General features: G+C 46.6%; 1 protein-coding gene and 1 long non-coding RNA gene across 5 annotated transcripts in view; one reads left to right on the top strand and one right to left on the bottom strand.

Moving 5' to 3' along the window:
- Nucleotides 1–27,505, bottom strand: part of LOC146182143 (uncharacterized) — a 269,793-nt gene that overhangs the window by 30,292 nt on the left and 211,996 nt on the right. For all 4 annotated transcript variants that reach the window (XM_084577157.1, XM_084577160.1, XM_084577159.1 and 1 more), the window contains 4 exons: nucleotides 26,702–26,986; nucleotides 25,287–25,574; nucleotides 21,272–21,450; nucleotides 20,713–20,852 (listed from right to left, as the gene is read on the bottom strand). In XM_084577157.1, coding sequence (XP_084433283.1) covers nucleotides 20,713–20,852; nucleotides 21,272–21,450; nucleotides 25,287–25,574; nucleotides 26,702–26,986 — 892 coding nt within the window. The remainder of the gene's footprint in view (nucleotides 1–20,712; nucleotides 20,853–21,271; nucleotides 21,451–25,286; nucleotides 25,575–26,701; nucleotides 26,987–27,505) is intronic.
- LOC146182144 (uncharacterized) lies at nucleotides 643–25,002 on the top strand. The gene is made up of 3 exons (XR_014700336.1): nucleotides 643–763; nucleotides 20,377–20,547; nucleotides 21,962–25,002. It is a non-coding gene; the product is annotated as an uncharacterized LOC146182144 (long non-coding RNA).

Here is a 27,505-nt window from a genome sequence, read left to right as displayed (position 1 = left end):
GGCGTACAGTACGTGCACAAGCTTTCCTCCGCTTTGGTGCAAATGTAGAAAAGGTGCCATTCCCGCAAACGCACAAGGGCCCCATACGCGACAGCTGACGCCCGCATCTAAGCAGCCAGCAGCCGGCATCGTCCATAATAGTCCTCCCTTCTTTCCTACCTCCCCCAGCTGTCAAGCTCTCCGACACGGCTGCGTAAGCCTTTCCACCGGCAGCAAATGGTTTCTCATAAAGGCCCACAATAAAACATGGAATAAAGCCCCACAGAAGCAAGCCGGCAGCCAAGCGTTCGCTATATATACTACAATCTACCATCACCCCTACACGAGCGACAACCTGTCCTTGACGTGCACCACGCGATAAACTAAAGCGAAAAAGATTCAGCGTGTGTGCAATGTACATCAAACAACAGCGTATTCTCGCCAGAGGGGCCCAGCGTCCCAAAAGCGGGCCTACGCAGAGGAGCACCCGGAGGGTATAGCGAAAACCCCTGCCGCTTCGACCCACCCTCCAAACGAGCAAATCAAAAGAGCAGCGACAGCAACAGCTACAAGCATCCGGCCTATCGTGGCCTCTTTCTTTCTCCTCCGCTTCCTCTGCCTTCCCCCTTTTCCTCCACCGCCGGAATTGTTGCCGCCGCTGTAATCATTTCGAGCCCGCCAGGCCGCTAGGCGAGCCAGCAACGCGAGCGGCGCTCAACTCAGCGCCCCGCCCGCAACGGCGTCATCTCGGCTCCGGTGGTGTTCCGGAGAACCCCATCATTAGGTGCGTCCGTCACCCACCCCTGTATACTGCCCTGTTCTTGCTTTCTGGGGGGCTTGGTTGAGCAGAAAGTATTCTTAGTCCCAGCGAAAGGGGCAAAGTTCGGCTTGAATTCGGGTCCGGTTCAAAGGCGCGCGACAGTTTTCTTTTTTTCTCTCTCTCTCTTTTAACGCGACTTGCTTGCTGCCTCTACCAGGAGTACTGCAGCATGTCGACTGCGCTCTTTCAATGGATGCCTGAACCGGCAATTGAAAAATGATCAGGGCTTTTCAGTGGCTGACTTTGGAATGCGACACTGTGACCCTCTTTGTTTTTTTGTTTTATTTTTCTCGGCATTTTGTCCCTAACATCGCGCGTAGGTCGCGCAAGGTGTATGTACCACGTGTCAGCCGGTGCGTGTCACGTGAGATTTTGGACATTCTACGCCGGGAACGAGGCAAGTGCTAACCTCTCATTTGCAACACATATTTCGCTTGCTTCTGTGAAGAAAGGATTAGGGAGGGAAGTGCAATGAGAAGCTTTTCCCTCAAAACATTTGCCACCTGTTTGATTAGCCAACGATGCATTCACTTTTACATTCATTTTTCAGTCAGCGTGCTGCACGTACGTGGTCTTTCAGATTCCAGCTCTTACACTCGTCGGTTACTACGCTCGCCGCATGCATCTGCATCAGTAGAATGGTGTCAAGAAATCACAAAAAAATTCTCAAACCATGACCCGCATTCCGGACGCTCCCGTGCTCCGATATGCATCTGATTTAAAGCAGGAAATTCACGTAAAAGATCCGTCCTTATTTGCGTTGGCATTATCATTTTCTAATATTATCACTTTGCAAAAATACACTTCTTCACATTTTCCCACTTGAAGGCAGTGCAATCGATACTACCAATACAGCTGGACTGGCTTAAGCAAATAATTAGCCACTTTATATTGCAGTAACAGCCATCACACCACACAACCTGCAAGTTAACAACTGCGTTAGTGTCAGCCTCAATACCACTGCGTCTAATTAATTTTATTTCTGGCTAAATATCACCGATACTTCGCCAACCAACCTAACTAATGCCTTTTAAAGCGAAAGCTGTAATCTTCGCACTGCAACTCCCGAGGTCATTCATTTGACCTTGAGGCGAGAGACTCAGTAATGGAGGACTGCGGAAATTTCGACTAACAGGCCCGGTTTCTTTAACGCGCATTGTCAAGTGACTAGGCGGTAGTCGCCTCAATCTTGCCATGGCTGAGGTGCGTGTTGGTCCGAATGCTTCGGCACAGGCGTCTGGATGATATGTAGTCATGCTAAATACAGCTTATGCTAGAATTACCTAGGGTTATTTAAATTCGTTTATTCATTTTTGGCAACACAATATTGTAAGCGAGTCAAGAGTAAAGCAGACTACTGCTCTCTTGGCTAGGATTAGCCGAGATAGACCTCCACAATTTTTTTTTTACTTTTCTCGCCTTTCCTAAAAGCTGACTGGACCTCGCGAGCAATTTCGTCCATATCACGCACCACCTGAAGATTACTGAATGAAAAACAAAAATCTGCGTTGTGTACGAACCCGACCACGGCGGCTGCGTTTCGACGGAGGCGAAACGAAGAGGCGTCGTGTGCTGTGCGATGTCAGCGCACGTTAAAGATCCCCAGGTGGTCGAAATTACTCCGTAGCCCTCCACTACGGCTCCTCTTTCTCTCTTTCCACTTTCATTCCCACCTTCCTCCCTTCCCTTACGGCGCGGTTCGGGTGTCCACAGAGCAAGTGTGACAGTTACTGCGCCTTTCCCTTCCTGCGAACCAATTTATTTATTATTATTATTGAGTGTAATTCGCTAGTCTCTAGGTCCTAAAGGGCCATACATGCGGTGGTTTGGTTTAATTAGGGCTTGTATAGCATAAAACACGCCCGTGACTACATATATTATGTTGAGGCATGAAAAAGAAAGAAAGATAAAGAGCCTCTGCCCGTGCCACTTAGTATAACGGGCTATAGTGACCTTACGAGCACAGCGGCACCGAATGTCTTCTCTGGCGGTAAATGTAAGCAAGGCACTTCGGCCTGTAACCAAGCTTGCAGCCGCGAAAAGTCGGGCTGCGGTAGAAATCTGTCACGTGATAACGTATAGGGCCGGTTTGGTCAAAACATCCGTTGCTGTACCTCAGAATTGAAAGAAATGTGTCGGAAGAACAAAGCTCTCATTTCTTTTTAGAATTGTGACGAATACTGTTTATGTCCCCAGTGCATACCACTTCGCTTATTATTTAGCATCCACCATGCTATTTAGCATCCACCAGGACAACCCAGAGGGCTATAGAACGAAAAATGGTAGGGGTAACATTAAGAGATAGGAAGCGTGCAGAGTGGGTCAGAGAAATAACTCAAGTTACCGACATTCTAGTGGAAATTAAGAAGAAATGGGCATGGGTAGGACATGTAGGGCAAAGAGAGGATAACAGATGGTCGCTTAGGGTATCACACTGGATTCCAAGGGAAGGAAAGCGTAGCAGGGTGCGGCAGAAAGTTAGGTGGGCGGATGAGGTTAGGAAGTTCGCAGGGGTCAAGTGGATGCAAATAGCACAGAACCGGGTTTATTGGAGAAATATGGGAGAGGCCTTCACCCTGCAGTGGGTATAGTCAGGCTGATGATGATGATGATGATGATGATGATGATGATGATGATGATGATGATGATGATCAAGTTGTAGGCCAGTTTTGCGAAAGGCATTCGAACCAAAGACATATATGCCTACAATCGTTCCCCGTTCATTGCAAGTGTAGATGTCCACCGAATTGTAAGACATGTACTATGCCGGCGGCTGCGTTTCGATGGAGGCAAAACGAAGAGGCGTCCGTGTGCTGTTCGATGTCAGCGCAAGTTAAAGATCCCCAGGTGGTCACTCTTTAACAATAAGGCGCGAATTTGGAGGCGGTTACAAGCCGGAAACTGCACCTGCCCGGTCTGGATCTTCCTGACACAGACCGGGGAGGAAGAAGATTCGAAATGCCAAAATTGCGGTCAAAAAGGCACACTATAGATCACACTATTTGGGAATGCGCCGAGTCCCCAGGCACCGGCATGAGCATTAATAGTAGAGAAACCTGGGAGGGTTGGCTGCGGAGCGGAGACCCCGCCGCTCAGCAGCAGGCCATCCGCCTGGCGGCTGAGGGCGTGAAGAACTCCTGTACCTTCACTAGTCCTTAGCCTGCGGGGCCCTCGCTACGGCGAGGGCTACGTAGTAATCCCCCCCCCCCCCCCCCCCCTCCCTTTTCCCTTACGGCGCAGATCAGGCGTCTACAGAGAAAGTGTGACATATAACCTATAAAGCAATTCACACTTTTATTTTCTTTTACAAAAGACGTTTCACACTTTCCCAAACTCTGTGCCAGCCTTTCAATGCCACAACTTCGCGGTGCAAAAAGGCGGCGTTTAAGGCGCTAATCCCAGCTACTATGAAGGTGAAACTTAGCGTCCCCCTATTTTTTGATCGTTAGATGTTCTAGCATCGGCTGCATCTTAAGGAGGCTTTACGGGGGAGTATACTTGTACTAGACATCAGATTCATTGCAATCACAACGTGCACGAAATCTTTCCGTGATGTTTGCTACTCGCCGAAATGCGATTTCCATTTCCTGCGTGGTCACGATTCGCCCTTCCTCCTCTCCCAAAAGGAAAAAGAAATGAAATTCGGCCCCTTAGTTCTTTGACGTAACGTTCTTTCGACTCAAAGCGAAAACACAAGACTCTTCTCTTTCACTGTCACAACAAATGGACCCATTTATGCTTTTTCTGTTTCATTCGTACTGTTGCGGAATCCCACCTGAGCGAAATGACGGGTGGGGCTCTTCTCCCAGCTTCACCCATCACTGCTCACGCCTTGAAGCGCTCCCCACCAGTCCTCCCGTATTTCCCTCTCCCGTTTCCTCCTAATGCCATTCAGGACGCTGACAACGCTTCGGATCGGCTCAGGAAGAAAAGCCTAATGTATCTCATTAGCCGTCACTTCCTCCGCCTCTCTTTCTCTGGCATCCCAATTTCGTATTATAATTTCTGTCGCACTCAAAGGCTCGTCAGTATGGTAATTAGCCTGCCGGCCTGGAGATTATTCCCAAGTCCTTGCTTTCCTTTTTTTTTTTCTCTCCCTCTCGCTTCTTCCTGTGCCTCTTTACGTCGAGATGCAGGCGGTGTCCGCTGCTTTAAAGCCCTGAGTCATTCAGATACTTAGCTCGATATTTGTAACTTTCTTCATTACGGCAGCTTCCTTTTTTTTTCTACTTCCACCTCTGCCACGTGGCTGCGTTTGGCACAGAGGTACGCGCTCTAACACGAACGCTCCAATTTGGCATTAGCAGGTCCACGTGTTTCAAAAACTGACTGTTCTCTTACTTTATTTCTCCCTAAACTTCCGTACCGAAGAGACGTATTTCCATACACGCGCCGAAGCACAAGAATTAGAGAAAGCCTGCCAACGATTAAGCACATCTCCGAACCTTCATCGTCCTCCCAATACGTGCGCAGTAACTGCACGGCCGTCGTCCTCTTTCATGGGAATCGGCTTAGATTGTAACGGCCACTCACAAATGGACCAGAAGTTATATTAATTACAGCACGGCATAGGAGGTCACTCACTGTCGCTCTCTCGGCTTCGTGTTGCTAGACGCTCTCCTCTTTTTATTTGTTGCCACTAGAGGCTCTTTAATTGAGCCGCTGGAGGAAAGAGATGTAAATTTACCAAAGCCTTGTAAATCTTGGCAACTATTTTAAGGAAATGATTGGCGCTTATTCTGTGATTTGCTGACCTGGCCTCAAGTAGGCATTGTCAATTAATATGAGGCGCCAACGTAAGTTTTATAGCCCCAGAAAAACGTCGCAAAATAAAAGCGTCTTGTGGTTTCGTAGTTATCTCCCAGGCGCTGCTACAATGCTGAGCGAACGTTTTCTTGTTCTTTGTTTTCTATGTATGATTTTGCGTTAAACAAACTTATTGTAACTACCTAAATATCAGGATCTTTTTTAACGCCACGTATTCAATTCTTCGAAGAGCAGATATACTCACAGAGGCTATTCAAATAATTAAAACTAAGAGAAAAAAGAGGAACAATTGTATTTATTCGGGCCAACTATCCCCTAAGCGTAAGAGACGGCAAAAAAGAAAAAGCAATGAATAGCCATTTGACAAATACAACTGACAAGCCTAAAACACTATCCTTAGGACACTGAATCTATTCGTGCACAATCTGGTGCTATAAGCTAGTTCTAACACCCTGTCTATCACCTAAATACAAGCTTTGACTAGTCGCTTTTTGTGAACGTAAATGCTGATGCAGTAAAGCTACGGCTCCAAGAATTCCTAAGTTTGTACGAAATGTTCTTGTTTGGAAAATAAACAGCCAGCTTCTTTGCAGACGTGGGGAGAGGGAGGGTCATAAGGACACATATGTAGCAATGGCCGAGATATATAACTAAAATCCTAATACCGCCTACCTGAGTTTTAACATTGTTTCCACAACCACTGTGCGGGAGATAAAAATCTGTGCCGGTACTTCTTAGCAATAAGGCCGGTTTTGTAGAGAGAACGGTGGAGCAAAAAAGAAAATGACTTCAGTGATTTCCCGAACACTGAAATATAACGAATAGAACTGTGGAGAATCAAGAAACAGGAGCCAGAATTAAGGCAAGTCCTATTTTGTACTTTTTGCTCGCTTAGCACGGCGCACTGAAAACGGCTGTCTTTTCCTGATAACTTCCTTTGTGCAGTCTCCCTTCAATTCTTCCTTCCACCGTCTTTCTTCGTAATGACAAATCCTCAGCAGGTGGTTCTTAGCGCTTATTTCTCATTTATTTATGATTTGCGCACGCGCACACACACACACACACACACACACACACACACACACACACACACACACACACACGCGCGCGCGCGCGCGCACGCACACACGCACACACACACACACACACACTCTGTGCGCCGGACTGGAAGTCCGCGCGTCGGATGCTGCGAGAAAATGAAAATTTCTTCATACTGGCGAGGACACTTTAAGATACTCGGAGAAGTAGAAACGGAAAGAAAACAAAAAAAAAAAAAAAAAACGAGTGCTAAACGCGTTTCCTGCATACGAAACGTGGACTTTGTGCTTCCCGAAAATGAACCCCGAAGAGCTGCGAAAAAGAACAAACGATAAAACCGGATAGATGACGGCTTCTCGAACGGAGATGCTGGCGAACGCTCGATTACCCCCGCTATCCTCGGCAACATTTTCTCAAACAGAGCACGAGCGGCAGAGGTATAGGAAACGAGGTGTGCTCGAGCGAAGAATAACAGTAAAGAGAACTTTTAATTATTCGTTCCGTGTTTATCACACTTAATTTTGTACACAGGCAATGCATAAAAAGGAAGGAACGATTTGCGCAACGTTCCAGAAAGAGGGGGTAAATGAAAAATACTTTTAGAAAAAAGTAGGCGAATGTTGAGGCTCACTGCAACACGTACAAGCTACGACTGCACTACATTAATCAGGCAGTTTCCTCGAAACAGCCAATTACTTAGATATCGTTTAAAGCTCTCAAATCATTTCATTACGTGTTCGTTGCGATACATGGATGAAACTGCTTTGTAAGCGATAGCGCTCTGAAAAGAAAGAAAGAAAAGTTTATAAGAATGGCATATATGCTGACCAAAACTACAGGAACATAAGAATAAGCTACTTTCAATTAACGTTTTTCAGAAAAGCAGCGCAAAAAATATGCCAACAAGGCCGTGTACCAACATTAACTAAATTGCAATTAAAGTGCTTGTCATAGTTCCCGGGAGTTATATTTTACCCATATCGGTTCATTTGTGCTGTTTTTGTATGCTTACTTTAACGATCCCCCTCTTACGGTAGCAGCGGACGCACATATGATTCGCTGAGTTTTTGTCACAATACTAAGCCTGGAATATATTTCACTGAGCGATATCATTATTCGTTATCATTGTTTGCCCTCACGCTTCGATTTCGATATTCCGACCCAAGGCTGAGAGGGAGAATAAGCCTAATATGATAAATTATTTTTTTCTTTACCTCCGAGCTTTGTTGCGCTGTGTGCCTCTAAGTGATACTATTATAATTATAATGGTAATCGCGTAGTTTTTATCGCATCGATAACGAACAGCTGCGGATCAGGAAGGAAGGCTACTAGATTGCTCATTTATATCAGTGAACGAACAGCGTGGCATTCCGTTCTAAGTCCAATAACACCATCACTATCGGAATCGAGAAAACAGCACTTGTCGATAAATAAAGTACAGCACCATCCTCTACCTGCAGGGGTCTTTTTTAACCAATGGTTAGCTCTGTTTATTCTGTCCGCAACTATACATTGATGGCTAATATGTTCCTACTCGACAATCTATACAACTCGGAGCCCAAAGACAGGATACAGAAAGGAAAAAAAAAGACAGGTCGTAAATTAGCCAAAGATAAAAAGAGAGAGAAAGAAAGAGAGAGATAGATTAAGAATGGCGCAAATAACGAGGAGTATCGACAAAGTAAACAAAAAAAAAAAGAAATCGCGAACATTCACTCACATAGCCAAAAATTATGCAGGATTGCCGTCACTGCGGGGGAAGTAGCTAATTCAGCTCGAGGTACCACTGGGAGAAACAGCAAGCCTTTTGCGTCTTGTTTAGCGGCCATGAAGCTGAGCTGAGATCATTGGCCTTATTTGCGCTCAACGAATGATTGTAAAAAAGGCTAACTAAACATGCTGGTTATAGAATCAGCGGGTCAACCCTTTTCCGTATAGGTGTCCGGGAAGAAATCTTTCGAGATTTGAAATGTATGAGGCATATTCGTAGACAGATAATTTATATGCATCTATCTGCGAAGCACTTGATTATTTAGTTTATTTTTCTCGTGGCTCACGAAGATAGCATTAGAGTGAGCAATGGGCGGTTACAAAATGATAAGTAAGAACACTTCACATTTTTTTTATTATTATATTAGAACAATTAACGCGAGTCAAGATGTACCAGGGCCTTTTTTACTCTAGTAACAGCACACAAATCTGTCTAGGTGGAAGAGAATTTAATAATGGTATAATTAGTCTCTAACATATTCCTGACCGCAGCCATGTATGGCTACAATCTAAAGCTTCGCAGTTTTTTAAGAAGCGTCGTATTTGAAAAAGAAACTGGTTCGAATTTAACTATCGCTACTTCACCTGCGAAGTTTCGAGTAAGCTGCGTAGCTTTCTTTTGTAACCATATATAGCGGTGCTTAGCCGGGTGTTAATAAATAATTACTCCGTTATAACATGGTTTTACGGTTAAGCTAGTCATCTGAGCTCAGCGATCGAATGTTCTTGCAAACTAGTTGGTTCGTTGCGGTATAGAAAAGTTGAACTGAATAAATAAGACCGGACATATGAGGCATGAGAAGGAAAAGCGACATCTATATCAGCAAGCATATCATTTGGATTAGTAATGGAAATATCACTTTTTTTTTTCTCTCTACTTGCCTCTTATCTCCTGTGCAAAAAGCAGTTTCATAAACCTTTAAGAAATAAGTGGAAATAAATTTTGCGTATGTGGGACACAGTTCCGCAGAGCCCTACCTGATTAAACAAAAAACTCTTCAATTTTATTCATTCGTTCAGTATCTAGATTACGGCTGCGCTTGTTAAGTGCAGATTTCCCTAAATGTTCGCACAAGTGTCGGTTATGAGATGGACCATGTGCAAAGCTCGATTGAGTGTTTAGGGCGACTAATATGCCTATATTAGCCTCTAACATAAAAATTGTTCCAAATTAAGCCCCAATAAAGAAATCGCATACAGTCGGCTCCTTACAGAATCGAATAGAATAAATTGCTAAAGGTTGTGCGAAATAAAGTGCGTGCAGTAAAAGTCAATTGTATTTGACCTCGCTTCGGCGACTCAAATCACCTGACGCGTCAATTCGGGAAAATTAAAGGGAGTTTGAAGCACTTGCAAGTATTTACTATTACTCTTCCGCTCAAATGCAGAAAACATATATTTCCGTTATGCAATGCGATAATAAAATTTCGAAAGCGGAGGCGCGGTCCACATTATTCAGTCCGTGACGACCCATTTACTAAGTTAAAGTGGGAAGCCTAATCCAGGAAAGCGGTATTGCTGGCTTCAATATCAGAAGGAATACAGTGGGATTTCAGCAAAGAAAACTTGCGCAACACACACTAAAGCCTGCCGTCTTGACTTCTGACAAAGCTGTTTAGGCAATGATTCGACTAAAGTCACGATAGGAAGAAAAATATACAAGGGCCTCCTAGCGCTTTTCCAGAAAGGAATGGTGTAATGTAGTCTTTCTGCAAGCCATACTTTCTTAAGGAAAAAGCGCTGAAAACTTCGTTGTAACTGCTTATGTGAGAAGATAATTCGTTACTTGAAGCATCCGCCGGACAAGAATGATCTGTTCCTTTGTTCAGCGCATATTTCATCAGAAGATGAGATGTTTCCCTTAACATTGCACACTAATGGAAACGAACATCATGACTTGTTCTTGCTGCATACCAGGGCATAATAGCCACCTTTTGTACGAATATTGAACCTTGAAAGCGTATACATATTCGAAGCGTACATATTCTTTTTCTGAGCGATGCAACTTGCGAAAGAACTCGCCTTCATTAGAGGTACGGCGCTCAAAGTCATTAGGACGGCGCCGAGTTTTGAAACTCAGGCCGGGGAATTCGCACGTCATAGCGCCGAAGGCACGAGAGTAATGAGACCCGAACGCGCGGCGTGAGGAGTTTGCAATCTGCGTTCCACAAAAATGCTGCGAATCTGGCGCAATACTGAGTTTGTACCTCTCGCGGCCTGCGACCGTAAGTGTAACGCACTTTGTGAATTTGAAGCGCGCTGCAAGAAAGCGCCGAGAGAAGTGAACCGGTTCTGTCGGCCAGATTTGCGTGACTTTTGCAGATTTCAGGCACCTTTCGATGCGAGCGGCATGCTCAGTTTTGCAATCGCTTAATGAAATGTGGTGAGCGTCAGAGCGATCATGAATACAATAGGGTTGGCGGCACGAGATTAGGCAACCACACGGTGCAATAAATTGTGGCTACAAAAATAAAAGAAAAGAAAAAAATTACCAGGGTTCAGCGCTGCTGAACCAAATATTGAGCGAAAGCATTAGCCGCGGGTGACCGAGCGTTCTTCTTCTTCTCTTTTTCTTCTTCCTCAGCCCACAGATAAAGCCTCGCTTTAACCAAGCCGTATGAATGTGCCTTGGTAACTTATAGGGGTAACTTGAATGCCAGGGTCCTAGCAGGCTGATTCTGACATAACCGCCCCGTGTGAAACGAGAGACCCAAGTTGGCAGCTCCTGCCAGCCCGTGTGTCACGTGGGGTGGGACGTCACAGCGTCACATGGGTAAGACGTAACTGCGACCTGGTCACGCGAAGGCTTGGAAATGCGAGTAGTATTGCTTTCGCAATAAAACTACAAGTTTATGACCCCTGGAAAAAGAAAACCAAAAGCGATATTTAAAAATATTGAGTCTATATTGATATGTTAGTAGTGTTTGATGTCGTTCGTATAGAGACTCCGGGATCCTAATCTAAGGGCTCCGTTATAGAGCACACGCAGCAGAACGTGAGAAGAGCTGACATGGCTGTTGTTACGACCGTGCATCCGCATTTGCGCGCTCTATTGTTCGCCTGTGGGCATGGAAAAGTATTGTGAATATGTGGTGATGGTCCAATGGCTCTAAGTGAGCCTGTTTCCAGGAATCCTGTTTTGTAAGCCTGTTTTGCTTTGTGGACACCCTGCAAATGCCAAATTGACCCTGTCAAGAGAACGTCTGGAAAAACACAAAGAAACGTCCCCCTGCGGGAAATGCAGGAAGTGCTTTCTTTCTTTTGTTCACCCTTCCAGTCCAGAAGCCCTATCGTCCAGTGAGGAATGTCTACTTTCCAAAGGAGACGACAGAGTGACATGTCCGCTGACGTGCAGGACAAGAAAGGAGCATGACGCATACAGCCATTAAGTGATTTCCCAGGAATGCAGGAAAGATTTGCAATTGTCGAAAACGGACAATGCTGGGAGCGTATGCGGCGCCCACGTGCACTTGTGTTTCTGAGAAGTAAATCCACTTGCCGGAACCAGCTGCCTATCGATTCTTGGCTGAAGAATAGAAATGTACCTCCTCGCCGTTCCCAAGCTTTTCCCGCCAACAAGTGACCAGGCTCAACGAAACAATGCCGGGCCAGTCAGTGCTTCAGACCATCAGTGCAGTGATGTGTTCGATTGGATGCCGATATCTGAGGGGCGTGCCCTGGATTTGGTTGGTCAGCATCTTCAGGGAGGGGCTGGACATAGGGGGTTTTAAGGACGCTGCAGAGCACGAAATGTCGCTCTGGGCCCTGGGTAAACGGCTCATCCAGTCGCTTCTCGCTATGAACTCTTAACGCTTGCCATATTGTTGATGTACCCTTCTTTTTCGTGTAAATAATCTTGTAAATAAGTTTTCTCAAAGTGCCATTAAACCTGCTTGTACATATTTTACCAACTTCGAAGAATCAATCCTTCATCAACCCCGAGTCTCTGCACGCTACCAAGTGAAGGCCGGGTCGACGTAGCCCCAGCGTCACGACAACTGGTGGCAGCGGTGGGATCTGAATCTACAAGCCACAACATCTGATGACTGGAGGTGGGATCTGGATCTACAAGCTACAACATCTGGTGATTCGAGGTGGATCAGAATCTACAAGCCACAACATCTGGTGATCGGAGGTGGCATCTCAAGCAACAAGCAGGAGCAACAATCGGCCAACAAGAGAGCAGCTCGGAACATCGATCGCATGTGTGGGTGAGTGCTTGGCTTTTCTTCTGATGTGGACCAGGTTCTAGAACAGGGTTAGATTTTAGAACTGGTAAAAAGTGTTGAAACGCCTTTAGGTTTGGTAGTTTGCACTGTTGTTTTGGAAGTAGCCGACACTCGGAGCGATCATGGACCTACAAAAGCTGCAGAAACCGGAACTGTTGCAATTGTGTGAGGAATTGGGAATTGATACAAGTGGTTTGGCACGAAAACCTTTGATTATAAAGGCAATCACAGATTTGGGAGCCGATGATGAGGAGCTCAGTGAAGCATGGAACCTCATCGCCCAAAAAAAGGAGGAGCAGCTCAGACAGCAGAAAGAGCGGGAAAAAGAGGAAAAAAGGCGTGAGCGTGAACTTGAGAGGGAAAAAGAGGAGAGGGAGCGCGAACGTCAGAGGGAAAAAGAGGAAAGGGAGCGCGAACGTCAGAGGGAAAAAGAGGAAAGGGAGCGTGAACTTGAGAGGGAAAAAGAGGAAAGGGAGCACGAACGTGAGAAGCTTGAAAGAGAAGCATAAAAGCTGGACCAAGAAATTGAGCTCCGGAAATTAGAACTAGAGTTGAGCAAGAGGTCGGGCGATTGTCCCCAGCTAGCGGTACCTCGTCTCAACAAGGAGGCAGATTTCAAGATGTCAAAGTACATGCAGCCATATGTGATATCAGGGGATATCGGTCTGTATCTGGCTAACTTTGAGCGAACCTGCGAAAAACTGTCCTTCCAGCGAGACACTTGGTCTCAGAGATTATTGACGGTTCTGCCCTGCGAGGCAGCGGAGGTTGTCGCGCGGCTAAGCAAGGAGGACGCGGACAACTACGAGAAGGTCAAAGCTTGCCTTCTGAGAAAGTATAGGCTTAGCGCCGAGGCGTTCAGACAACGTTTTCGGAACGCTACTAAGTCCAGGGACGAGAGTTACCCTGAATTCCTATACAATTTAAGAGTTAATTTGGGCGAGTGGCTAAAGAGCACTGATTCCTACAGTGATAGGGACGCTGTAGTCGAGCGAATTCTTTTGGAACAGTTTTATAACTGCCTCCCAGAAAAAGAAAGAAATTGGTTACAGGACCGAGGCGCCATTAAGTCGGCAACTGAAGCTGCCGAACTCATTGAGGAGTATGCTTCGCGCCGACAATTCAGCAACCCAGCAGTGGATAGGCCCCGCAATCCCAAGTTGAGGGTGAATAACCGTCAGAAAAGGCACTTTGCTAGATTTGCAAACGAAGAAAGGAAGGCTTCTTCAGGCAAACGCCCTAGAAAGGACGGCAGTGAGAAAAGTGGGGAAGTGACAAATGCGCAGAACACAAAGAACAAGCTTGGGGCTAGGAAGCCGCTCACATGCTTTAGGTGTAATGAGCAGGGTCACATTGCCGTCAACTGCCGGAAAGAAAAGATTGCTTTCTCGTATGTCAGTGACTGCGAGGAAAATATGCAGCTTTTGGAACCTTACATGCATGACCTAGTAGTCAACGGGAAGCCTTGCAAGGTACTGCGCGATTCGGCCGCAACGATGGATGTTGTCCATCCGGCGTATGTGTCGCCTTCCGACTATACAGGACAGTGTGCGTGGATCCGCCAGGTAGTGGAGGAACAGAGTGTGTGCTTGCCAATCGCGAACGTGGTCATCGAGGGCCCTTTCGGCAAGTTAACAACCGAGGCTGCCGTTTCAGGAAAGCTTCCTAAGTGCTATCCGTATTTGTTCTCCAACAAATCGGACATGCTACTGCGAAAGAGGGGCATCCTTTTCGGAGACAAAGTTGTGCCAGCCTTAACACGTTCAAAGGCGCGAGAACTAGCTACACTGCTCATTCCAGAAAAATCCACAGCGGAAGAAACGGCAGTTAAAACAGTGGTCGATGCGGAAGATAGCGGGTCAGAAAACTTTGAGAGCGAGGAATCTCAGATAAGTCAACTAGAAAGTGAGCTTGATAAGACACGGAATGAGGACGTTCTAGAGAGTAACCTCTTGCCGCCGGTGTCTAGTAATCTCACGAGACTTCTAAGTGGAACCCGAGAGGACTTAGCTATGGAGCAAGCCAATGATCCCAAGAATAAGCTCGAAGTACAGTGGGAAGGACCAGCTGAAGTCGTTGCAAAGCTTTCTGACACTAACTACGCAGTGAAAATCCCCGATAGGCGTAAAGCAGTGCGCATTTATCATTGCAATCTTATGAAGCCCTATGAGCAGAGGGAAACCATGCTAAATCTAACGTTAAACCTTCCCGAGGAGATGGGAGACAACTTGATTTGCCTCAGCGGAAAGGGAAGCAACGCTCAGGAGCTTCTCAAAAAGACGGAGCAGAGAGGAGAACTAAAGAAATCCCAGCTGTCCGATCTGGGCGAAATAATAACAGAGTTTGAGGCCTGCTTCGTGGACAGGCCAGGCAGGACTGATTTGACTGAGCACGAAATTGAGCTGACTTCAGACGTGCCAGTGCGATCAAGGTGCTACCGATTTTCTCCAAGGCAAAGAGAAATTCTGGATAGGGAAGTAACTCGCATGCTGGAATTAGGAGTAATAAAACCCTCGGAAAGCGATTATGCTTCGCCTATGATCTTAGTAGAAGCTCCAGGTAAAGACCCTAGGCCTGTGGTAGACTACCGAAAGCTAAATTCTCTCACCAGGGATCAAGTGTATCCTATTCCGAATATTGAGGAGAGAGTAGAACAGGTCAGTAGAGCGGCATATGTGACTACGCTGGACCTTACTCGAGGATACTGGCAAGTACCGCTCACTGAACGCGCCAGCAGATACGCGGCTTTCGTCACTCCGACGGGCAGCTACCAGCCAACAATGATGAGTTTCGGGCTCAAAAATGCTCCATTTTGTTTTTCCCGACTCATGGATAGGGTTTTAAAGGGGTGTGAAACATTCGCGGTGCCTTATTTAGATGACATTGCGGTTTTTTCCGACTCATGGGCGGACCATATGGTACATCTAAGAGCTGTACTGAGCCTTTTGAGTCAAGCTGGACTAACCGTAAAGGCCGAGAAATGTTGCCTGGCAAGGGCGACCGTGGACTACTTGGGTCACAATGTAGGTCAAGGTTTCAGGAAACCCAGCGAGATTAAGATTTCTGCGGTAGCAGACTACCCGCGGCCGAGCACGAAGACGGAAATTCGAGCATTCCTAGGTCTGACTGGGTACTACAATCACTACATCCCTAACTATTCAGCTTTGGCCAGCCCTCTGACCGACGCTCTCCGCAAGACAGAACCGACAAATGTAGTCTGGGACGAACAAAAGGAAGCCTCCTTCGTAAACCTGAAGGCTGTGCTGATTAGCCGTCCGGTATTGCGAGCTCCAGACTATGACCGAGAATTCACAGTCCAGTGTGATGCCAGTGATCGAGGGCTAGGTGCTGTTCTCTGCCAGAGAGATGACGACGGTAATGAGCACCCGGTGCTCTACCTGAGCAGAAAACTGAGTTCTAGAGAGAGGGCTTATTGCGCGTCAGAGAAAGAGTGCGCTTGCATTGTATGGGCCATTCAAAAATTGCAGTGCTATCTTGGAGGGGCCAAATTCACCGTAGAGACGGACCATTGTCCCCTGGCTTGGCTGCAAACTGCGACATCGAAGAACAGTCGCCTTCTTAGGTGGAGCTTGATTTTACAGCAGTACAATTTTGAAATAAGATACAAAAAGGGGAAGTTAAATGGGAATGCGGACGCGCTTAGCCGCTGTTTCTAAGCAGTCCGAGATGTTCCTCACCATGTATCCAAATTGATAATCAGGTTTTATTTTTTTTTTTCTCGTGCGCTTGTATATGTGTGACTATGTAAAGCAGCACGTTTGGTTTTCTAGGAATACGTGGGTCCTGAACGTCTTGAGAGTGGGCTTTTCTCGAACAACAATGGCAGTTTTCTTTTAACCTGGTCTCTTCAGACGGGGGGCCGAGTGCTTGTTTAGACATGTGGTTGAGTTTCAGAGACAGCTCAAGCAATTTGGCCTACAACAATCAAGACAACGCGACAAGCAACAGCGAGCTTCAAGCGTTCACGTGCAGGCCATTAAGTCGTCTCTTCATGCAGCAGCTGCGACTGCTGCCCTCCGAGACTCTTCTGGCGGGGGAGGAGGCTGTTACGACCGTGCATCCGCATTTGCGCGCTCTATTGTTCGCCTGTGGGCATGGAAAAGTATTGTGAATATGTGGTGATGGTCCAATGGCTCTAAGTGAGCCTGTTTCCAGGAATCCTGTTTTGTAAGCCTGTTTTGCTTTGTGGACACCCTGCAAATGCCAAATTGACCCTGTCAAGAGAACGTCTGGAAAAACACAAAGAAACGTCCCCCTGCGGGAAATGCAGGAAGTGCTTTCTTTCTTTTGTTCACCCTTCCAATCGAGAAGCCCTATCGTCCAGTGAGGAATGTCTACTGTCCAAAGGAGACGACAGAGTGACATGTCCGCTGACGTGCAGGACAAGAAAGGAGCATGACGCATACAGCCATTAAGTGATTTCCCAGGAATGCAGGAAAGATTTGCAATTGTCGAAAACGGACGATGCTGGGAGCGTATGCGGCGCCTACGTGCACTTGGGTTTCTGAGAAGTAAATCCACTTGCCGGAACCAGCTGCCTATCGATTCTTGGCTGAAGAATAGAAATGTACCTCCTCGCCGTTCCCAAGCTTTTCCCGCCAACAAGTGACCAGGCTCAACGAAACAATGCCGGGCCAGTCAGTGCTTCAGACCATCAGTGCAGTGATGTGTTCGATTGGATGCCGATATCTGAGGGGCGTGCCCTGGATTTGGTTGGTCAGCATCTTCAGGGAGGGGCTGGACATAGGGGGTTTTAAGGACGCTGCAGAGCACGAAATGTCGCTCTGGGCCCTGGGTAAACGGCTCATCCAGTCGCTTCTCGCTATGAACTCTTAACGCTTGCCATATTGCTGATGTACCCTTCTTTTTCGTGTAAATAATCTTGTAAATAAGTTTTCTCAAAGTGCCATTAAACCTGCTTGTACATATTTTACCAACTTCGAAGAATCAATCCTTCATCAACCCCGAGTCTCTGCACGCTACCAAGTGAAGGCCGGGTCGACGTAGCCCCAGCGTCACGACACTGTCGAAACTATTTTTAGATCTCATACAAAGTGCTGTAACCGTTCATCGTAGAAGCGAGGCACGATAACGACTTCTCCCATAAAAGAGATTTATGTAAACCATCTTCTGCCGTCCCATCACCAGTGACGAAATGAGTATAAATGATTGGACTCCATGTACAGGCGCAAAGTGCTACCGTATTATTTTATACCCATGGAAAACGAGTTTCTGGCAAATTTATGCCTGCAGAATATAAACAAATATTAGTGCCAGTAGCACAACTTTAATTTGTTATACGAATTTTGTTGCAAGAGCAGCACTGCGACGGCCAAAGCGAGACCTCGGGTGGCCGCAGCTGCGTCGTGAAGAGGCGTAGCTAAGAGGAGGAGGAGGAGGAGGAGGAGGAGGAGAAGAAGAAGAAGAAGAAGAAGAAGAAGAAGAAGAAGAACGCTCGGTCACCCGCAGCTAATGCTTTCGCTCCACATTCGGTTTAGCAGCATTGAACCCTTCTCACTTTTTCGTGTTATGTTTCTGTTTCTTGGTTCCTTTTTTCTGTTGATGTAATTACCAAAATGACAAATCATAGAAACGGTCATTACAATTATTCCAAGTATTTCGGTAGTATGTCAGTCATTTAGAAAATCAAGAAGTAACAGGGAATGCAAGACAACGTTATGCATTGTTAATTACCCATCTGTTTCCTTATCAAATATTCACGCAGAATACTATTAAGGACAAGAAAATAACTTATCAAACAGGTTCCCGTCACTAATTTGTCGTCTATCGCCATAAAAGTTTACATGTCCGCTACAGGCACATATTTGTCACTCGACTTACGATGCCAAGGGCACCATGAACACAGGTAAATCTATAGTTCACCGGTTCTAGATAATCTTGCTAAAATTATTGTGTAGTTGTAGTGAGCTTCACCGCGTCTTGACTATGAGGCGCCATAGGTTTAGGATTACTATTGAGCGGCTGCAAAATATAAATTTTAGTGTTTAAAGTCGAGAGTGAGTAGGATCAAAACCCGTCCTGTCAGGAACAATCAAATCAAAAGGTAAAATCGCGGACGCCGAAAAAGAAACAGGAAAACGAAAACAATGGATTTTAATGAGAACGCAGGAGTTTATTCTTTTGTTGCTACTTTTTTACTTTCTCGGTAAGCCACGAAATCTTAAGCAAAAGTTGTTTTAGCTTTTTGCTTCGACCGAAACACTGCCATTATGAGCCGGACTGAGAAAACGAAACTATGTGTTCATATCTCGAATACACATCAGCAGGCGGATAGCCAATGAAGCTTTCAGAATAAATTGTCGCCCGACTAAGTATAGCCACATGATGCTTCGTTTATTCAGTGAATGACAACGGAAACAGATGCTTGTGGAAACTTAGTTAAACTGTGCTAAGTAATCATTAAACTTATCCTCACAAAAAAAAAAAAACGGTTGTGCGCAGTACCCGTCGATTCAAGCTCAAAAACGGTACCTGTGCGTTGTCAAGGCACTCTAAATATTAAAAAAAAAAGAATATTGGGAACGATCTATTATATTGGCGTGAAGAAATTAAATGGCATTTTCTTCTAATACTAGCCAATTAATGTCATAACGAATATTCACAGTCGAAAAAAAAAAACTACAGAAAAGTGTGAAAAACACTACGAAATACTCTGTAGTTCTCTCGTAACGTGAAACTTTCGTGTAATTCTGTATCACCTTTTTGAACTTCTATAAGTTTCTTCTGCAGTATTTGTTTGTTGCAAAGACACAAAATTTGAATGTTACCTCAGACATTTGTGTTCAAACGACCGGTTCATTGTCAAAAACGGCCAAACCTTCTGTTGTGACAGCAGAACATTACACGTGGACTGGGCTATTATAGTCCCTATTTCATATCTTTCCCTCACAGATCTTCTCCAGTTCCGATTGTGTCCCCATTCCAATCATTTTCCAACCCAATTTATTGCAATTCTTATGCTATTCCAAATGTGAATATCTTACACTTGATCAAATTCTTGTCTCATTCCTATTCGCAATCGCTCCTTCGGTTAATTTCAGCCCAATCATTCTTAGTCGTTTTAATCTCATTGGTGTCTATACCTCCTCTCACTTACAATATTTTCCTCTGCCCACCTTTCAATCTGCCACCTGACCCAGGAGGAAATTCCAAAGACGCCGACGCCGGACAGTTTTGGCCTCTATAGCGTTCCTAATTCTGCCACCTCAGAAGATATATATTATAGTAAAACATAATTCCCATATTTTTCATCGGATGCATGCAGACGTCAAAACACCTGCTCTTTTTTTTTTTATTACGTCTTTACTTCTGCTTACGGTAGGCGTTTACCTTGCGGCAGAACTAAGAATTGCTCTTTAGACCCCTTGGAGCAGCTGCAGGAAGCTCTCGCTAACACTTTCACCATACTTGCGTGAGGTGCGCGGTGGGCGGGGCGCACAAGCTGATTGGTCCCGACACGGCAGGTCTATGTGCCGGATGGATGGATGTAATATAGGAGCGTCCCCTTTGAAACGGGGTGGTAGCAGTAGCTATCATGCTCATTTTTCTCCATATATCTTAATGACTGATTGGAATGGTTAACTAAACCATCATTCTATTTAATAAATTTTTGTTCCTACATTACTAACATTATGTCACTTCTCTGCTTTTAAGCCACCAATCTTCCAGTCGTTTTTTGCTAGTTTCCACCGCCGATTTATTCACCGGGCCACTGGTATCTCTAAACCCCAGAGCTTCAGGAACAGGGATTGCGCCTGCATCAACTTCCGGATGAATACCATTACAATGGATGGATACCATGCCGACATCAAGCATGTGGCGCTATCTATCGGCGTCAAGGGGATCTGGGCATGCGCAGTGGAACGCGCGGTGACGGATCACCGTAGCGGATCGCGGATCACGGTAAGCTAAATCTCTCTAATATGGCAAGGACCATGCAGCCCTTCACTAGAAAGGTCTACTAGTAGCTTGAATGCCGACGCCACAGTGTCTGCCACATCACTCTATTTCAGGTATTACCGTCTACACCTTCAATAAATAGAGCACAAAAGGAAATCCCGTGCTTACCCTTCGAGAACTTGCTTCCCTCCACGGAGCTTGCGCTCTACCTCTTCGTAGTCGCACGAGATGTCGATGCGGCGGTCGGAGCTCTGCAGCACGTACGGGTGGTGCTGAACGACGATGCTGTTCAAGAACGTTCCATTTCCCTGAAAAACGCCGATCAGACGCAGGTGTAAACAGCGTCTATGTTGAGTAAGCTTCCACTGAAGCTTGCGACATTTTGTGCTAGCTGAATTCACCACAGCGCTCGATGATGCCTAGAGAATACATGCGAACCCATGAACAGTGTACGCCGTAGCCACTGTTTTCGGCTACCCCGTCTTTCACTTCAAATTGCACAAACAAAAAAGCGCTAGCTGTATCCTGCAAGTGTCGCTGTGACAAAAACTGAAGTCTAGGAACGCTATTGCGAAGTTATTGTGATTTAAACAAAGGAGGTGAAAAACACTGCTTTTTTTTTTATATGGTGCGTCAAAATTAGGTCGCTTCATTCGAAAAGTCTGTAAAATGCTGCCTGATCTACATTCTGACATATATACGGTGACGGTGACGTTCTGTCGCGTACCAGGTTCTTGGTGCCGCACTGGCGTCCGTGAAGTGGCACAGTAAGGGCCACGTGACCGGTGTCGGTGACGGAGGACGAGAAGCACTGGTGCGGGTGGCCCACGGCGTAGACTCTACCGCGGAACGATGACGTCACCTGGATGATGGCCGTCATGGCGGTCGCCTCACAGCGCATCTCCACTGAACCATGAAAAAAAAAAAAAAAAGAACAGGAAAAAAATTTTAGGTTAGGCAAAGAACGCGGGGGAGAATAACATTGGCTGCGACAGTGCTATTCTCCAGTTCTCAGCCACCAGCAACGAAATGTGATGAACTCAGCACTGGAAGCACCATGACAGAAATAGAAACGGCGTTGTCTTGAAGTGTTTGCGTGAAATCTGACACGTATTTTATGCAGAATATACGTCTGACAAATATTTGCCATTTGTCTATTTTCTTGAACAAACTGAATTCCACTCGCTCCCAGTTCCATCTTCTAGTTATGCGTAATGGCCTTGCGCAAGCATGCTATTTCGATCAAAAAACAAATAATTAATATGGAATGCTAATCAAAAGGCTTCAAATGGTCACAACAATAGAAATCACGAAAAAACGCGGCAATAGCGTGCTTCTTCAAGCTGTAAACCCAGATTAATTTTTTCTTGTTTTTCTTTCTGACCCATTTTAATCGCATTCCTTTTCATTATTTCAGGTGTCCCCGTAGGTGTCAGCTGATGTGCTTCAAGAGTCGCGATGAGCAACGGTACCCGTCGCCTCATATTCGTGACAAGCCCTCGGGAATACAGGAAACCTCTGAGTTCATTGAGATTCAGGCACGAGACGGTATCCACCCTGTCCGAACTGGTCTTCCTTCTAACGCTGGAACAGCACGCACGAGAAGCCAACCCAAGCTCACTACTTTTACAGCTACCACTACATGTATTTTACACGCGAAAAATACTTGCAGTCTTCGTAGTCACTGCTTCGGGCGTAACTTTGAACCCACTAGCCTAAACGCGACATGGATAGGGATATACCATTGTGGTTTGGTCTCTTAAATACATCTTGCATTAGGAACGTTATCACCTTCTTTTCATCTGCTACACTAATGCGGATCTCACCATATACGATTTGAAGAGAAGAAAAATGTAATTAAGCAGAGTGCGTCAAGAAAGCATAACAAAGCAAAAAGCGTTACAAGATTCAGAGGCGCTTGCACCTACCACTATTTTCTCTCGCCGCCGTTGTGTTTGTTAGTGATACATTTTTGCCATAGAACTGCAAAGGACCGTGGTACAACCCTGCCAGACGACTTCCTCGGTGTCAACGTTCGCGCCAGACGGCCCACGGTCGACTGGGCTGTCCACACCATTAGGCAGAATTCCCTAATCGCATTTCGGACTCTCCGCCTTTACCAAGTAAAGCCCGAAAACGGCAGCTCAATTGCCAACTGCACGAGGAGGCCTGCGCCTCAGAATGTTGTGTGCAGTAAAGCTGAAGCTGGGAGGGCGATAAGGAATGGGTCATAAACGCTACTAACGCAGGGCCGTGTCTGGTCTTCGCTGCTGGTATTTTGTGTCTAGGCTGGCGTTAAGAGCACAACCGATTATAGCAGCACGAAAGTCAAAGGGACTGCTTGGGGACCCACCCGGATTTGGCGTCTGAGCGGCATCACAGCACTCGGACTGTCAATGTACCCTTGAGTACAGTAGCGCAGTACTTTCACGTTTTGGCCGTGCTGAACGGAACTACCTCGAGGGGATAAAGTCACCAACGGCTCTAACGCCACGCGCCGTCCGCCTTTGTCCACGCGCCCGAGCACACAATGGTGGGGACAGTTCTCGCACTCGTGCAAAGAAGCCGAGCGCGCCGCTGGCGCATCATTTCCGACGAAAAAAAAAAAAAAGAAGAAGACTGAGCAAGCAACCATGCAGAGGCTGGTCGCCGACGATCCGTCTCGTGCCTCACAAAGAAGCATCGCACCACCACCTTTCAGGTAAGCGCCGGCGGCCACTATGCAAACATAATTCGCACAGAGACAGGCGTCGCGAGAAAGGCAAGCGGCCAGCGGAGTTTCGGCAGGATCGGCGAAGGCGCGGGCCAGTCGAGTGATGGAAAGCGAAAGTGCAAGGTACAAAGACCCTGGCTTGTCGGCTGCCCTGCCCGGCTGCCGAGTCCAGGCAGTTGCCGGCCTGCCTCCCGTAGGGAGCGCCAACTGGTTTTCCGGTGGTGCGGCGCAGACGTCCTTGGGGCGACGGCACGAGCCGGGTAACTAGTTGCACGGCTTCAGAAAAGGAGAAGAGTAAACGAGCGTTTTGGGGGGCCCTACCCCTCCCTGTTTCCTTGCGTAATCGTGCTCTGATGCCGGACGCGCCGCGCAGAGAGGAGGTGCGCGAGAATTCGGTTCTGAGAAGCACGCCCGAGCTGGCCCCGCAGAAGATACTTTCCAAGAACTACAGAGCGACCACACTGAAAAGTTACGAGATGCCCCCTTGATGGCTATAGGTCATGACTGTTCCTTAATTTCAGAAAGGTGACGTGGTATTTGGATCATTAACGTCACGTCACTCGTAGGGAGTCCGTAAACATGCAATCATGGCTGCGTAGCAACAATGGCGATCGGAAGTCAAACCTTAGTCCCTCATCGCCTGCCCTCACGGACACCGGGGCAGTCGCGTTCGTGCCGTTCGTGACCTACAACTCCCTGTAGGCTATGAACACGCATCGAGGAGTAGATGAACAAGGACAAAACACCAGCTATTACTCCAGCACCTTCTCCTCGGTTGGACTTGTGCTTGAGACATCGGCAAGAATATGGCTCCTTTCGGTGCCGTGTTGCTAATCACGAGTTTCCAGGGGGCGCACAAACCATATCATCCGTAACATCTGCACAGTTTAGCCGGTAGGAATTATTATGCCCTGAACAAGGCGCAGTCTTGTTATGAAATCATTGATTCCGGAGTCATCGGTCACTTTTGCACCAAGGTTGCGGCTGTGCATAATCAGTTCTCCACAAGGGCCGCCACGCATACCATACGAAGGAGCACGCCCCGTCTTTCCCAACTTGTCCACTAACGTTCCAAGGTATCCTGTTTCGATTCCCTCAACTTAATGCTGGCCTGCAGCACCTGCAGCACATCTCCGGAAACACCTTCCTCATGTACGACCCTGTGGCACTCTACCGCACCCTAGTATATGTCCATTGGCTTTGAAGTTTCTCCGTTACAATGTGAGCCCATTGTTTGTTTTTTGTTTTTTAGCTTTCGTCTTTCATGAACTGGCCATTGAACCTTTCAGCTTTTTGACCTCAGCTAGCATTTTACTCACTAGGGTTTTGCTCCCTGACCTACTTAGCTGTTTTAACACAGCAACATTAACGAATCTCTTTTCTGGTATACCAAGTTTTCTACTACTTTAGGAGTACCCTTGTTACTAAGAACCTAGAAATCTAGCTGCCGTCCATAAGCACTCATCCACAAGCCACCTCCCCACCTAACCGCCTAGGCGGGGGCCTCACCATCCACCTATTTCCATATTCCAAAGGCAACACACACCCACCATTCACTCTTCAAGAAATTGTGCCGTGTGTGTGAAAGCTTGGCTGAGAGCGAAACAATTAATTAGAGTCATAAAAGCCTGAGACTAATGATCGAAGACAACTGCAAGTGGTATAGAAGCTTTCTCGGATGAGGTTGGTCCTACTTCGGCATCATCCTGTTCGCATACCAGGAAACAGCTATGAACATCAGCCCATCCCCCATCGAAAGCACACGTCGCAGCGGAACGAAAAAGTGACGGCGGAATAAAATTCAAAGACTCCATGGAGAGGCGATCAATGTAAAGAGGAATGTACTGCTGTCGATACTGCTAACAAAGATCTGTCACGACAAATCGGGTGAACCCTGCTCTTATTTTTATTGCTGTATGTTTTCGCATCTTCCTGATATCAACTTTTCAGTAACATTTGAAACTGGGTCGCCTAATGTCTGATGGCATCGTACTAGGATGATGACAGGAGGTTAATGTGGGTGACTTACCGTCGATGCAGGAGCCTTTTTCGAAGAGTAGCGTCGCGTCTTCGTCGGACGCCGCCCTCTGCTCGGCGGCCGAAGGGGTGGCCTCCTGCTGTGCGCTGTAGCTGTCGTCGGGGCTTAGCAGGCACAGGCGACGCGACTGGTCGTACACGAAGCTACGGCACACGAACACCGTGTGGTTGACGCACGACTCCTGGCAGAGCGCGTGCGACGTCGCCTCTTCGTCCACAAACACGTGGCCTCGGCTAAGGGACCGGCCGCGCAAAGGGCGGAAGTTGCACCGCGGAGGCTCTGAGAAGAAAACGAGGGGAAAATGAAGGCTCTATTAAAATTGGAATTGGAATTGGTTTATTGATTCCTCGTACAAGCGAGAGGAGGCAGGGACTAAAGGTTATGTGAAGGCCTGACAAAGGTCCCTGCCCCCCACACAGATTCTGGCATTAAAAATTAAGAACATGTATCAGTAACATGTTTTTAATTTAATTAAGCCATTAATTGGAATTAATTGGAATTGAAACGTTAGAAATTGGAATTAAGCGCCAATTCCAATTTCTAACGTTTCGAGCCAGGAAGGACAAGTTCTATCTATAAGAAGACTTTCGCGTGGTTTTCGTTTCTAATTACTCCCCCGTGCATAGTAAGCAGACTCTATATAACTCTCCCAATGATGGGACTGACCGCCCTGAAACAAAGTAGGATTGCCTACAAAGTCGCTTCCTGATACAGCTTCTGGCAGCCTTTAATGACGCCCGCTGATCAAAACGTTTTCGTTTCCCATTAGCGAGTCTTTATTTCCTAAACACTGGGAGGCTTCCCGACTGCCGTCAACTGCGATTGAAGCCATATTAGATAGCAAAATTGGGGAAGCATTCCTCAACTCACAATTCATTTTATGAGCGATACTTATCGTACGATAGGCACCGCAAAGAAATCATTGGAGACCGCGGCAGTTGCTTTTTAAACAACGCTGATCCTCGTTGCAGGCATGTTTTCGACTTTCGTCTACGTAAAAGCGTCACGCCATATAATGAAACCGGGATTATCCATTCGCCAAGCTGCACGCTGCTTCGAACACTTAAATAAGTACAGCTTCCTTCATTACGATAGTGAGCAGCTTTTTTGCATAAACAAAATTTTTCTTCTATGTCTAAAAATTTGAAACTTAGTCATTGATAATGCAAAGCAAGAAAAACTGGTTCAAGGAGAAACAAGTGGAGTTGTCACACATAACTATAGAGTAAATATTAATTTGATATTGAATTGTTGCTCCTTTTCTATTACTGAGAACCTGTGCAAAGCGACGTTCTTTAGGGCATGGTCCCTAGACAAATGATTCACGTTCGCCAACTCTCGAAACTGGCAACCCCTGACCAGTTAAACCGCATTTATGTATCCAACAACTGGTTTTTAATGCTCACCGGAGACGCACTGGTTCTCGCTGTACAGCACATCCGCCGAGGCGACGTCATCGGCCGTCGTCCTGCGGAAGGACTCGGCGGCTGTGCGCCGGTCGTGCCTGCTCAGGACGCAGCGCTGTCGCGACGCCTCGTAGCGCGTCGAGCGGCACACGAAGCTCGCCTCGGACGCGCACAGCTGCAAGCAGCCGTCCTGGTCGACCACCTCGGACACCACACGGTCCTCGAAGCCCACCAGCTGGAAGCGGGGAACCCGCTCGAATGACCAGTGCCGAAGGCACGGCCGCTCTGCGCCAAGAGAAGGAGACCCTATATTCACCACTCTTCCTTACTTGATTACTATGCACTTGTGAGCACGCCACAATAATACTCCATCCTCATATAAGCACGGTTGACGAAGAGAACATTCTTCACAAAAAAAGTAGCACAGGTGACAACGAACAATCATAAACAATGTATATAAATTTACGAAACGCCTACATTAGCTCGGTTATTTATCTATGCGTCCTCACTCTCCAGAACTATATTCTCGTGTAGTTTAAGAACAGTAACTCCTTTGCAGTGATTGCGGCGCCGATTCTCAAACAAGCGTGATGAATGATAGGAACAAGCATTGTGAGGTAAATAGCATAGCCAGAATTTTTGCTGATGGAGGTAGCTTATCTTGCCGGCTATTCTGACTAATGCGAAGCAACCCCTGCGAGTCTTCCGTCACGAGATTCCACTAATTGTTTTTGTCCACTATAGATAGTGCAGATGATACCATAAAGAGTACACATTTGCGATAAACAGCCTAGCATTCCCAAA

The sequence above is a fragment of the Amblyomma maculatum genome, chromosome 8 (assembly GCF_055883805.1).
Source record: "Amblyomma maculatum isolate TAMU_Amacu chromosome 8, ASM5588380v1, whole genome shotgun sequence".
Taxonomy (NCBI): Eukaryota; Metazoa; Arthropoda; class Arachnida; order Ixodida; family Ixodidae; genus Amblyomma; species Amblyomma maculatum.
The sequence above is the reverse complement of the archived record's forward strand: the minus strand, read 5'-3'. Positions and strand labels throughout refer to the sequence as shown.